Raw genomic sequence first — 14555 nt, forward strand, 5'->3', positions numbered from 1 at the left:
ACATGCTAGCATTCCGTAAAATTACAGTATAAATGAGATTAGCAACATGTTAGCAACATGTTAAGCGTGTTAGCATTGTGTTTGAATCATGTTACAAATGACATTTTAAGCCATGTGTTAAGCTAGCAGTGTGTTAGTCATTTAGAAATGTGCTAATAATGTGCTAAATCATGATAAATATTCTAGCAACATGTTAAAATGTTAGTAGTGTGATGAATCATCTTATAAACATTAGCCATGTGTTAAAGCAATGTGCGAGTCATGATAGAAATATTCAACAATATTCATAAACACCACATTAAAATTTTAGCAGTGCGTAATCATGTTATAAACTTATGTTAAATTATGTAGTGCACTAATCATGCTAGCATTTTGTTAAATCATTAGCACTGCTAACAATGTGCTAAATCGTTTTAGAAACATTCCAGCAACATGTTAAAATGTAAGCAGTGTGAATCATGTTTTAAACATTAGCCATGTGTTAAATTATTAGCAATGTGCGAAATCATGGAAATATTATAGCAACATTAAATTGTTAGCAGTGCTAATTATGTTTTTACCTTATGTTAAATCATCTAATGTGCTTAATGTGCTAAACAAGCTAGCAGTGTTATATCATGTAATGTGCTAAACAAGCTAGCAGTGTTAAAGCATTAGCAATGTGATAAATCATGATATGATTATTGATGATATGATATTCTGGCAAAATGCTAAAATGTTAGCAATGTTAAACATGCTAGCATTCCTTAAAATACCAGTGTAAATGAAGTTATAAACATGTTAGCATAATGTTAATCATGCAAGCAGTCCCTGCTGGAAAAAAAACAACTTAAACCAGCCTAGACTAGTTGACTGGTTTTAGCTGGTTGACCAGCCTAGTTTTAGAGGGGATTTGGCCATTCCAGGCTCGTTTCCAGCCATTTCCAGGCTGGTCTTGGCTGGTCAGGCTAGGAGATGACCAGCTAAAACCAACTTGACCAGCCTAGCCAGGCTGAGGGCCCAGCCAAAACCAGCTATATCCAGTATAAACCAGGCTGGTCGAGCTGGTTTTGGCTAGTCATTTTCCAGTCTGACCAGCTAAGACCAGGATGGAAATGGCTGGAAACTAGCTTGGAATGGCCAAAACCCCTCTAAAACCTGTCTGGTCGACCAGCTAAAACCAGCTAACCAGCCTAGGCTGGTTTAAGCTGTTTTTTTCCAGCAGGGAATCATGTTATAAACAATAGCCATGTGTTAAATCATGTGTTAAACATGCTAGCATTGTGTTAATTCATTAGCACCGTGCTAACAATGTGCTAAATCATTTTAGAAACATTCCTTGCAACGTGTTAAAACGTTAGCAGTGTGATGAGCCATGTTTTAAACATAAGCAATGTGTTAAAGTATTGGCACTGTGAATTGGCAGTGTGAAATCATGAGACAAATTTTAGCACCATATTGAAGTGTTAACAGTGCTTAACCGTGTTAAATCATGTTAGAAACATTCCAGCAACATGTTAAAATGTTTGGAGTGTGAATAATGCTAGCAATGTGACACATCATGTTAAACGCTAACATACAGCTTTCTCTAAACATAAGCTACAGTATAAACTTTTAGAGAAGTCTTTAAGTCAACATCAGATCATCATCAAACCTTTCTCTCATAGTTTCTCTTCCTGTTTGTCCTCAGGCTGGATCAGGGACGCTTACCATGTCTGCTGCGCCCATCCAGGACTACAAGATGACTGATGCAGACCCGCTCAGTGAGGTCAAAGGTCACCTGGAGATAGCCTTACTGGAAAAGCACTTTCTTCGTGAGTGTTCGAGATAGTTATATTCATTCATTCATTGTTTTACATGATTGCAGCTCTGCTGATTTTGCAGTCCATTCAGCTGGATTTTACAACCTCTTATGGCCACTTTGTAATTTTGAGCCAGTGTGCTATAAGCAGTGTCCTAAAACCTAGCAAGCGGACTCATTGCATACTGTCTGCATAGTCAGCAGTCTTTTAAGGCAGCAGGTTTAGAACGGGTTGCATTGACAGTGAAAGCTGTGAACAATAATCTGTGCATCGTTTTGAGCCCACTTTCTTAGTTAGGACTTTAAACAAATGAATATTCATGATCTAGGCTGTGATTTATGTTCAGTAAATGAATGTTCTCAAGTCAAATATTTCTAATAAATGTGTAATCTTACAATTGGGAATATTTAAAAACAAATTTCAGCTTTATTAGTAACAGTTTAATGCAAGATCACATTTGAAGTTCAGTTAATTAATTTACTAAGATTATCCAACAAAAGCATATTGTTTGTTTGTATTATTATTTGCAGTCCTTTTTAGAAAAATAATTTTAATGGCTCAGTGTTACGCTCCATTAAATCCTGATTTCTGAGAGAGGTTGAATGTGCTCTAATCTGTGTAAATAATCTCAGTCATAATGTTTAGTTGTAATAATTTGTTATTAGCCTTTAAACAAGCTTTTGAGAGATTCCTATGTTTTGTTTTTAGTTGTGACAAGTGATCTAATAGGCCTGCACAATTTGGAGAAAAAATCGAATTGTAATTTGTCTGATCAAAATTGCGAAGGTTTTTTTTTTTTTTTTTACTGCGATTTTACTATAATTTCATAAAAGAGCTGCAGGTTTGATGTGGTGGTTTTAATAGCACCAAATAAAGTCTAAGCATAATCACAAAGTACACTACACTATACTTCTGTTTATTAAAACCATCTTTTCCAATAGTGTTGTCATGACAAATTAAGAAAATAAGTACAGTATTTTAAATTCAATTTAATAAATTCAATTGAATAAAAACCCATCACTGGGAAACACCCATACACTCTTACATTCACACACATTCACAACAGACCATTTAGATTATTCAATTCACCTATAGCGCATGTCTTTGAACTGTGGGAAAACCGGAGATCCCAGAGGAAACCCATGCGAACACGGGGAGAACATGCAAACTCCACACAGAAATGCCAACTGATCCAGATGAGGCTCGAACCAGAGACCTTCTTGCTGTAAGGCGATCGTGGTATGCACAGCGCCACCGTGACGCCCCAATTAAAATCTTATTTATAGATATATAAAACCTTTACATTTGGATTAGATTTAGATTACATTTTCATATTGATTTCATGACATTCAGGGTGCTTTGACAATGCTTTCCATACATGTTTCCCATTGACATCTTTTCCTTGAGCAGCGGTGAGCAGCAGTGAAGCAGCACAAGAATTCTTATATTAAAATGTATAATTTATGCATTTATATTTATATATTATTTGTAATACAATTTTGTCCTTTAATACAGCAGTCAGATAAATGAACTGTACCTTTAACTTCACCTGCTCAAAGAAAACACTCTTTTTGAATGTATCAAACAAAACTCAAGTACATGCACAGAACAACATGAGCATTTATAGCAACTAAACAAATGTATTATCCCACTTGCTGTTTGAGTGTTGTCGAGCAAATTCTTAAACACCTGTGATCGGTTGTTGTGTTCCCGCACTCAACAGAAAGGGCTGCGATTAGGCTCTAATGGTTAGCACAGCTCTGGTGTTATTCACTGCCTAGAGAGGAGAGGAAACGTTACAGTATCTCACGCAAGCAGGTCAAAGGTCCACACGCACAGAGAGCAGAGATTGAGTTCACAGTGTAAGAATAGGTTTTAACCACAGCGGTTCGAACTGTAGTTCTGCCGAATGACTAAAAAGTTGTCAGCATGATGGTAAAAAACTACATTTCTAGTCAAACCTTTCTTCTGCAATCTTATACCAAATACAGAATTAAGGGCAGTATTAATAGCTCAAATTGTGGGAGAGCGATGATATTATGATTGTATTGTATTGCAATACGGAGCAATTAAGTGTTGATGTTAAATCAAAAGTAATCCACAAATACTAGAAAATGAATTGATTTAATGACAATAATTCTCTATGGTTACAACTGAATTAAGTACAAATAACTGTATAAAATGATAAAATATGAAATGCTAAAAACATATGATAATAATTGTACCCAGCTTAAATGTAACAATAAAGTTACCTGACGTAGAAGGAGAGACAGGGGGAGGGAGAGACAAAGAAAGCAGGTATGCCTCAAAGAAAGCCTAAGGGCAGTAGAGCCAGAAAAGATAAACTCCAGAGGAGAGCAGAGCAGGAAAGAGCAGAGCCGGAAAAGAGAGACCAGGGAAAAGAGCCAGAGCAAAGTTTGCCACCTATTTTGTCTCTTTCTTGACCATGTGACCAAAGCCTAAATACTGAGACATTCAAACTGACCAATCAACATGTGACCATATTGTAAAACCCCCAAAGTCCACACACACCAGGCTCTGATCTAATCAGTAACTGCCTTTGGAATTTGAGCGAGCCTTCTTTGGTGAAAAAATACATTGTTTTGCCATATAAACAAATGCATATATGATAATTTAGACTCTTACAATAGCTATAATTTAATATCCATAGCAGTGAAATAGGGGCTGGTGGGTTCTGCTGAAACGGTTGTCTGCTTTTTAAGTAACGTTAAATGGATCATTTCAATTACTTGCGCTGGCCTCCCTCACCATAGCAATAATTTAAATAATCGCAGCTTTTGCGATTTTGAAAATGGCACCTTTTCAAAATTCAGTTTAAAATCGATTAATGGTGCAGGCCTGTGATCTAATATATTTAAGTGTTTGTTACTAATATTTATTTCAAAATGTAAAATCCAAATATTTATAATGCTTACAAAAAATAACCTGGATTGCCTTTTATCAGTGGCACTTATAGCTGGGTTTCCATCATCCTAAAGTTTATGAAATCAAAATTGAAAGTGTTTATTTAGCTAGCACTCAGTTATTCTTGAGTTTAACGATTAATCCCTGCATATTAATCCACTGTAGAAAATGTAATCATCTTCAATCAAGTTTATTTTCTCCCACATTTGGAATGGCAGTCCTTCTTTGTTAACATCATTTTTATGGCTTCAGCCACAATATTCTTAGTCACGCCCTTGAGAGTTTGCAATGATGTAATGATCCAATATTCCACCCTGCTCTAATATTCCATTTCATTTGGAAGTACGTCAAAATACTGAAATAAGATTTTCAGCAAATTCCACTTCATGCAGACTTTAAAGTGCATTTTGAAGCATCGTGTAAGAAATGAGTGATGGTAATTTAAATTGATAAAGTTTTACACTCACTTGAGGTGGTTTTGGACTTTGTGGAGTTTTTTGGACAAAGTGCTGATGTGAATAATGGGAGATGAAAACTTATTTGCCAAATAAACTCTACATCCATGTTACTAATCCGCTTTTTCCATTATTCTTGACTTTTTACTGTTGGCTACTAGATTACTAATACTACAACTTAATGGACACTCACCTAATTGTACCTATTTCTTTGTTTTTGTTGCAAACTTTGAAAAGAGTTGGCATTTCAGTTTGCATGTTCTTCCCGTGTTCACGTGGGTTTCCTCCAGTTTCCCCCACAAGTCCAAAGACATGCGCTATAAGTGAATTAAGTTAACTAAGTTGGCCGTAGTGTATGTGTGTGAATGAATATATGAATAATATGTATATATACACACAGGGGCAACGCAGTGGCGCAGTAGGTAGTGCTGTCACAGCAAGAAGGTCGCTGGTTCGAGCCTCGGCTAGGTCAGTTGGCGTTTCTGTGTGGAGTTTGCATGTTCTCCCTGAGTTTCCGTGGGTTTCCTCCGGGTGCTCCGGTTTCCCCCCACAGTCCAAAGATATGCGGTAAAAGTGAATTGGGTAGGCTAAATTGTCCATAGTGTATGTATGTGTGTGAATGTGTATGGATGTTTCCCGGTGATGGGTTGTGACTGGAAGAGCATCCGCTGCATAAAACATATGCTTGATAAGTTGGCGGTTCATTCCGCTATGGTGACCCCAGATTAACAAAGGGACTAAGCCAAAAAGAAAATGAATGAATGAATGAATGAAAATATTCGCTTCATGTCACATTTGAAATGATTTTTTATAACAATCTCAGATGTTTCTGTTTGGAGTTTTAACTTTTACATCCAGATTTAATTACAAACACCTCCTCAGAAGTAAAATTGACCTGCAATAAATCTCAGGGTGTGTGTGTGTGTATGTGTGTGTCAGTTTATTACCCTGACTCTGGCAGTGGACTGAGCTCACTCTCATTAAGACCAGATCTGTGTGCGTCTTACAGCGATAAACCCTCCATGTACACCACTGATCCCTCTGACCCGAACCTCATTTTTAATTAGTGACACTTTGAGGCAGAGATTAGCTCTCTACTGGGGGGTTTAACACACACATGCGTACACGCTCATCTAACAGGTATAACATGATGTAGACATTTTATGGTGAATTGTCATCGTTTAACATTGTCTTTTATGGATGCTAACATGTCTTATGGACCGTGTGTCATAGTTGATGCAACCAACGCGGACACGATATACAGTATAAAGCGATTGATTTTTGGTTTTTGTGGGCCTTAGTTGTTTGTGAATCACTATATCACTGTATATCAGTCCAACTGCGCAATATTCCTGCTGCTCTATTTATCATTAATCAAACAACAAAAGGACAAAATCCCTCGCTGCTCTTGACTGAAGAACTGCTGTAGCTAAAGTGTTTTTCTTACTGTGAAGATCCTTAAAGCACAGTTTGTTTCATATTTTTATTATATTATATTTTTTTCTCTTTCCTTATTTACAGGGAGGAAAATTACTGTATATACAGCCGAAGTCAGAATTATTAGCCCTCCTGAATTATTAGTGACCCTTTCCCCCAATTTCTATTTAATGGAAATACGTTTTTTCAACACATTTCTGAACATAACAGATTTAATAACTCATTTCTAAAGCACATAATATTTGACTAGATATTTTTCAAGATACTAGTATTCAGATTTAAGTGCGATTCAAAGGCTTAACTTGGGTAATTAAACAAGCCATTGTATAACAGTAGATTCTTCTGCAGACAATCAAAAAAAGATATTGCTTAAGGGGGCTAATAATATTGACCTTAAAATAGGTTTCAATACATTTAAACCTGCTTTTATTCTAGCCAAGATAAAAAAAAAATAAGACTTTCTCCAGAAGAAAAAATATTATAGGAAATACTGTGAAAAATTCCTTACACTGTTAAACATAATTTGGGAAATATTTATAAAAAAATAAAAATTCACAGGAGGGCTAATAATTTTGACTTCAACTGATAATAGTTTTGAAAAATCGTGATTACAATTATGACCAAAATAATCGTGATTATAATTTTTCCCATAATCGAGCAGCCCTAGCCTCGGCCTATTCAAGTTTCTTAATCAGCGTAAGGAATAACTGGCTTTAAATCAATTTTGCATCAAAAAGCATTTTGATATTGGTAAAGGTGTCTGCAACTTTAGGGAAGCATCAAATTACTGCATACATTATTATTTCTTCTTAAAAAAATAGTCGAATATTGTGCATGTGTTATTATACACAAACTGTATTGAAACTGGGGCAGTTCCTTAAAATGCTTAAAATTTCCTTAATTTGTATCTAAAAAGTCCATATTAATAAATGTTCTACCCTTGGTGAGAGAACACCCTAGTGATACCCTTTTTGTACTTTTCTTTCGGAGTGCAGATTGCATTACTTTATTTGTATATGTATTTTTTTACTTAAACTGACACTATATTTACCCAAGTGTATACAACTACTACTGTAAGAAAATATCAGCTCTCAGATTAGTTTTGACGAACGAAACGATCCTGGATTGTGTCAAATCGTAAATAACCAAATTCAGCTAATTGAGCAATCCACGTATGAAGAACGGACCCCTGTTTTGCTGTATTAAGTATGACATGTAAAAATAAAAATAATAAAATTCCGTTATATACAGGTAATTCTGATTGGTTTATTGGTAATTTTATTTTATTTATTTATGTATGCATTCATTTTCTTTTCGGCTTAGTCACTTTATTAATCTGGGGTTGCCACAGCGGAATGAACCGCCAACTTATCCAGCATATGTTTTACGCAGCGGATGCCCTTCCAGCTGCAACCCATCTCTGGGAAATTATTTATTTATTTATTTATTTATTTATTTATTTATTTATTTATTTTAGTTTTTATTATTTTAATTATAGTTTTATTTTTTCATTAATATAATTAATATATAAATATTTATATATTGTTTGTTTTGTTTTTCTTGTAATGTAATGATATTTTAATAAGCTTTTAATATGGCCATCAATTATACATTTTACCCAGTCAGGTCTTCATATATTGTGCGTCTTTTTTGTAAAGATATTTTTTTAATTTGAATAGTTAAGAGTTAAAATTGTTTTTACAAATTAAAAAAAATGGATTATCATCTTTAATCTGCGAATCTTCATAAACATTTGCAAAATTTTCTAGCCCTGTTTCCTACTATGTATATTGGCGTTAGTTGTTTATTAAGAGCCTAGGAGTGTCTACTTTATTTTTAGACCCAGTGTTTGTATGTGCGTGCCTGCTTGTGTGTATGTGTGTGTTGCCCTCGAGCACTGCAGTACTGTAGAGCTGTGAAAGGTCAGATCAGGACCGCCAAACTGTTGCTGTCCATAAAAGCAGGCCAGACTTATTAATAGTTTGTTACACAACACAAGACTATCCGCTCAGAAAAAGGTAAAACCTGATGAATCATCTGATGAATTTAACTTGATAAAAGCCTAGAGGTGATTCAAAGCTGTGCATGATAACAATGCTCTTTTTATGCCTCTTCACATCTGTCTACTGTGCTTTTAGTACACAAGAGGTAACGAGTCCATGATAGGATCATGGGTTAAAAAAAGATTATTATAGATAACAAGTATGAATGTATAGATATATTTATTAGGTGCATGTTTAAATAAAATGTTTTTGGTTTAGTTTTAGGTTTAATTTTAGTTTTTGTTTAGGTTCAATTTAGTTTAGTTTTTAATTTATTTTTGCTTGGTTTAGGTTTAGTTTTAGGTTTAGTTCTTGTTTAGGTTTAATTTAGTTTAGTTTAGGTTTAGTTTTCGTTTTCATTTTGGTTTAGGTTTAATTTTGTTTTGTTTAGGTTTAGTTTTAGGTTTAGTTTAGGTTCAATTTAGTTTAGTTTTAGTTTATTTTTTGTTTAGGTTTAATTTAGTTTAGGTTTAGTTTTCGTTTTCATTTTTGATTAGGTTCAGGTTTAATTTTGTTTGGTTTAAGTTTAGTCTTTTGCTTTGTTTAGTTTTAGGTTTAGTTGTTGTTTAGTTTCATTTTGTTTTGCTTTGTTTGTTTCTTCCTAATTTCAAGTAATGTTTATTTTTTTTTTCATTGAGAGCCTTTTGTGCAGAAAATTGTAGTTAGTCAAAATATAACGCGCATATATATATATATATATATATATATATATATATATATATATATATATATATATATATATATATATATATATATATATATATATATATATATATATATATATATATATATATATATATATATATATATATATATATATATATACATACATAAAATATGAAATAATTGTAGCAGGTTATTTATTATATCACATTTCTTTTTTTTTATACTCCTCATTAACAGTTCCACAGAGCACTACAATGTAGTTCCCATAATTGCAGCTTGTATAATGAGTTAATCAGAAAGACGTTCATATGTCTAACTGCTTTCATGTAAATAGGCTGTTAGATCATAAAGCAGAAAAGGCTAATAAAAATATGGCAAACACGCGGGAAGTGAAGCCCAATTTTGTTTATGAGTCACTAGGAGAAGCTGACCGATCTGACATGACAAGCAAAACAAACACGTCCTTATCAAGCCGTTATAAACATTAACTTGACATTTCACATTCTTTCCGCATACTAGTTATAGTTTGAACAATGTGCTGGTTGTGTAAAGGTGAATTAGGCTGTTATTTTTAATGCAGTTCTTTAATAACTTAAGATTCCTAAACTATGTAAAAATAATAATTCAAATATGTATTAGTTATTATTATTATTATTATTATTATTATTATTATTATTATTATTATTATTATTATTATTATTTTAAATGTTGGTTAATACATTTTATTTTTACCATTTATTATTATTATTATTATTATTATTATTACTGTATTATTATTATTATTGATGTTGTTGTTCATTGTTTTCTATTAGTGTAAGTTTGTATTTTTTTTTTTTTTTCCCTCCATTCTGTTTAGTGCCATTAGTGTCACGGAAACAACTCCTTCACCTTTAACCGGAGTGTAAAAGTAACCGAAGTCGATTGTGACTAAGCAACTCCTTAATGTTTAAACACTATTTTGCTACTGAGATTTGATTACATTTCCCTGTCGACTCCGGGTTATTAGTTTACAGTTAGTCACCCGTACGTTTACAGTAAGTGCTGTTAGAGTCAATGTCTCACCTGTAATTTGCAGTGAAAAAAATATAATGTGTTGTTTCTAGACTAAGTGCTTGTAGCATGACGAGAATTAATATCTGCTTACATGATTATTTCTGCCTCATTTCACTGTAGCTGTAGAAAAAGAGCACACAAATCTGACGTTTCTAGGTTTAACTATGGAAAACTCTTTAACATGTTCCCTTGCACAACATGTTTTACTTCTCAACAGGAGGTTAAGAATTTTTTTAGCCTTTTGTGGTTTATTTGATTTCATACTGCTTTCAAACTAAGATTGTATATACTGTACACAGATGCAAAGAAATTCTCACAGTTGACAATTACTATTTTTGGTCATTTTCAGCTCATTGAGTTATATTTGCTTAAACTGAAGTTTGCCTTTTAAAATGCTTCTTTATTTATATTTATTGCTAGTTTCTAGTAGACATGGGACGATAACCGGTTTCAAGATTTAGCACGGTTTGGAAAAGTCAAGGTTTTAAAACCACCAAAGTTTTCTGTTATACCGTTCCTAAGGTATATGTAAAGTTTTTATATTTATGTATTTTTTGTTACACGTATTTCACAACTATTCTATTATTTAGTTTTTAGGGCAACAGTATCTCCAGCATCAAAAGCTACTGGTTCAAAATATTTTAAATGTCTCTTAAAATAAAATATATTGTGTTCAATGGGGGACAAAATTGTTGTTTTTTACCCAGACATTTAAAAAAGAACTTATTTTAGAGCAGAAATCCCAATACCATGAAAGCGTGATATTTTTATCCATGATTATCATACCGTCAGAATCTTATACCGGCTCATGCCTAGTTTCTAGCACATCTGATCACTTTGATGCCTGTTTTTTCATAGAAAATGATTTTAATTCTTTAATGAATATATGTAATAATTCATTATATATATATTCATTATATATTCAATAATATATATAATTCTTCAATATGTTTTTTTCCGTTAGCTAACATGTGTAATATGCAATAAAATATACATTCGTCATTTAAAATTAGCCTTCAGAGTGTGAGAACAATTCTGAACAGTCTGTCAAGGTTTATTTTGCTACAGCCGACACATCTTACTTTGATTTGTGCGTGCAAAAAAAACCTCAAGCTTACTGAAGGATACAACAAAGTCACACACAGTGGATTTGACATAGTGTTCCAACAACAGTTTCCTCCATCCTTCAGTCACACGGCTGAACTGTTTTCTTGGGTTTTCTCCTCAGAGGAAGAGTTGAGGAAACTGAGAGAAGAGACTAATGTCGAGACCCTCAAACAGGAACTGGAGAAGGAGAAGTCCAAAAGAGTGGATCTCGAACAAAAGATGAATGACATTCTCAGATCCAGGTATGGCATGTAAAGCTTATACAATTTCGTGTCTCCTAATTTACTTATCTACAGTATTAATTTATTTGTTGTTAACACTTTCTGAACAATATATGTGTTTGATTCAGGCTAGAAGATTCACCTCCTCCACCTCCAAAACCACAAGTTGCTTCTCTCAATGGAACAGGTGAAGCTTTGTTTATTCTTCTACAGATTGAGAGTTACTGTATGAGAAACTCTGTTTCTTATCAATTCTAAGGAAATTTTTGAATCTCTGAAAGCAACACTGTGGCACGGGCTCAGTGCTTAGCACTGTCGCCTCATAGCAAGAAGGTCACTGATCTGAGTACCGGCTGGGCCAGGCGGCATTTCTGTGTGGATTTTGTATTTTCTCCCCGTGTTTATGTGGGTTTCCTCCATGTGCTCTGGTTTCCCCCACAGCCCAAAGACATGTGCTATAGGTGAATTGTTTGAACTAAATTGGCTGTAGTACTGTGTGTGAGAATGCAAGAGTGTATGGGTGTTTCCCAATACTGGGTTGCAGCTAGAAGGGCATCCGTTGTGCACAAAATAGTGTGGAATAGTTGGTGGTTTATTCCTCTGTGGCGACCCCAGAAAAATAAGGGACTAAGCGGAATGAATGAATGAAAGCAACACATTTTCATATTCACATTTACTTGATGTTGTTTGGACCCCTAAAGGCTTCATTCATTCATTTATTCATTTTCTTTTCGGCTTAGCCCCCCTATTAATCTGGGGCTGCCACAGCGGAATGAACATATTGTTTTATAGCAAATATTTTATGCAGCGGATGCCCTCCAGCTGCAACCCATCTCTGGGAAACATCCATACACACTCATTCACACTCATACACTGCGGACAATTATCCAACCCAGTTCACTTATAGCGCATGTCTTTGGACTGTGGGGGAAACCGGAGCACCCGGAGGAAACCCACGTGAACGCAGGGAGAACATGCAAACACCACACAGAAACGGCAACTGACCCAGACGAGGCTCGAACCAGCAACCTTCTTGCTGTGAGGCGACAGCACTATCTACTACGCCACCGTGTCGTCACCCCCCCCCCCCCCCCCCCCCCCCCCCCCCCCAGAGTCTTATTTATTATTATTTTTTTATTGTTTGTCAGGGAATAAAATAGCTGCTAGCAAAGATAGAAAAACTGGTTATAATGATTAGTGCTTTATTTAGCTTTTATGTTTGTTTGTTCTTGTTTTGGCTTGGAAGAAGAGTACTATTTATTCATTGATGTTGGTTTGAGAAGCTGAATCAGAAAGTGTGAAAGTTTACAAGACCTGACAGAACAGATAGTCATTATGGATAGGAAATAATTAAGTTGGACGTTTAGTTTTGTGTAATATATGCAGCTGAATGTGTAAGATGTGTGTTAAACGCAGGGTTCCCACACGTCAAGCATTTTCTAGAATTTTCTGGAATATCATGGAATTATATTCCATCATTTCTAGACATCTGAGCATCAGAGAAATTGTTATTTTTATTGAATATTAATAATTTGAGAATAAATTTGACTTGCTATTTATCAAAATGTAAATTTCCTATACCGTGGTTTTTGTAGCACATTGTTTTATTGTTTTACTTGTTATTATAGTTAGACTATTTTCCAGTGTCATTTTATTCTTTTCAGCAGCAAGTCAAAAGCAGTCACCAGGCTGTACAAGATATTTCTACAAAATGACCACTTCATAAAAGTAGATGACAGAAAAGCTAAAAGTCTTCAAAAAACTGATTCCCCACTGGTCATACAGGTCAAAAGTGGTATGTAGCTGTGATGTTAGCTAGCTAATTCATTTCAGTTCATTTTTAAGGATATGTTAGGTAGTGTAAGTGATTGTTGGCAGAATTAATGTAGCTAATTGCTGTCAAGTCTTGACACAGGATGGAAATTCAGCTTTTTAGTCAGAGAAAGTCAGGGAATTTGAGATTTGGCTTAGAGTGGAAACCCTGTAAATATGAACATTTTGAACTGATCTTGGAATAACTTATTGGCCGGCTCCACAGAATAATGTCTATTGCTCTCAATCTTAAATTTGCCATATAACCACATAAAGATACTTTTTCTGTGTGTGCTTTCACATGAGATGGTTGGTTGGTGTGTTTGTGTGTGGGTGTAATGACTGTAAGCCACAGTCCCTCATTTAGAATAATCCGGATTGATCAACATTACAGTGAGAAGAACAAATTGAATTGCTTACACACCTGTTCTGTCTGAAATTCAACTCTTTATTAGTGAAAGAGAAGCGTAGTGTCCTTATCCTGAACTTCATCTGAGGAACATGATTAGAGTTTATCCATCACTTCAGCTGATTAATGGAGGATTTCAGGTTTACACTGTTAAATCACTTTCATTCATGCTTCAGATACCTTTCCATGTTATCTGCAATCAAACATCCCCTGAAATTGCCAAAACTCTGAGCCTCATACTTTAATTGTGAATATAGGGAAGAGCAGGGATGAAAGAAATGGATAAAAGTAACAAAGCGATTTTCTCGAAGACCTAACAACATTTGCTTTCCAGGCTATAAGAGCACATTCTGCATGCAATCCTTGATGGAGCTGCCAAATATCACCTGATTTCAGGACAGTGTCCTGCAGTTTTAAATGATTTTAGCTGTTCTTTTTATCTTATTACAAACTGTGTTTCTCTTTTCATGCATCTCAGTAATGATTAATCTACAGGTTATTTAGTGCAGTAACACATCCTTGAGTTTGAAATGAGTTTTTCAGTTTAAAAGTAAATCAGGTTTAAATGGCTAGAGTTCCTTTAGGGACTAAGGTAACTCTGTTATTTATGTCCCACTGTTAATAGCCAAACCTTTTTTTTACTTCCA

At 34.5% G+C, this 14555-nt stretch overlaps 1 protein-coding gene across 5 annotated transcripts in view; it reads left to right on the top strand.

Annotated features, from left to right (window-relative positions):
• The window catches only part of gramd4b (GRAM domain containing 4b), a 56773-nt gene that overhangs the window by 14695 nt on the left and 27523 nt on the right, over nucleotides 1-14555 (top strand). For all 5 annotated transcript variants that reach the window (XM_056451554.1, XM_056451549.1, XM_056451551.1 and 2 more), the window contains exons 3-5: nucleotides 1670-1793; nucleotides 11588-11708; nucleotides 11816-11874. In XM_056451554.1, the coding sequence (XP_056307529.1) occupies nucleotides 1670-1793; nucleotides 11588-11708; nucleotides 11816-11874 (304 nt within the window). The remainder of the gene's footprint in view (nucleotides 1-1669; nucleotides 1794-11587; nucleotides 11709-11815; nucleotides 11875-14555) is intronic.

The sequence above is a fragment of the Danio aesculapii genome, chromosome 25 (genome assembly GCF_903798145.1).
Source record: "Danio aesculapii chromosome 25, fDanAes4.1, whole genome shotgun sequence".
NCBI classification, from domain to species: Eukaryota; Metazoa; Chordata; class Actinopteri; order Cypriniformes; family Danionidae; genus Danio; species Danio aesculapii.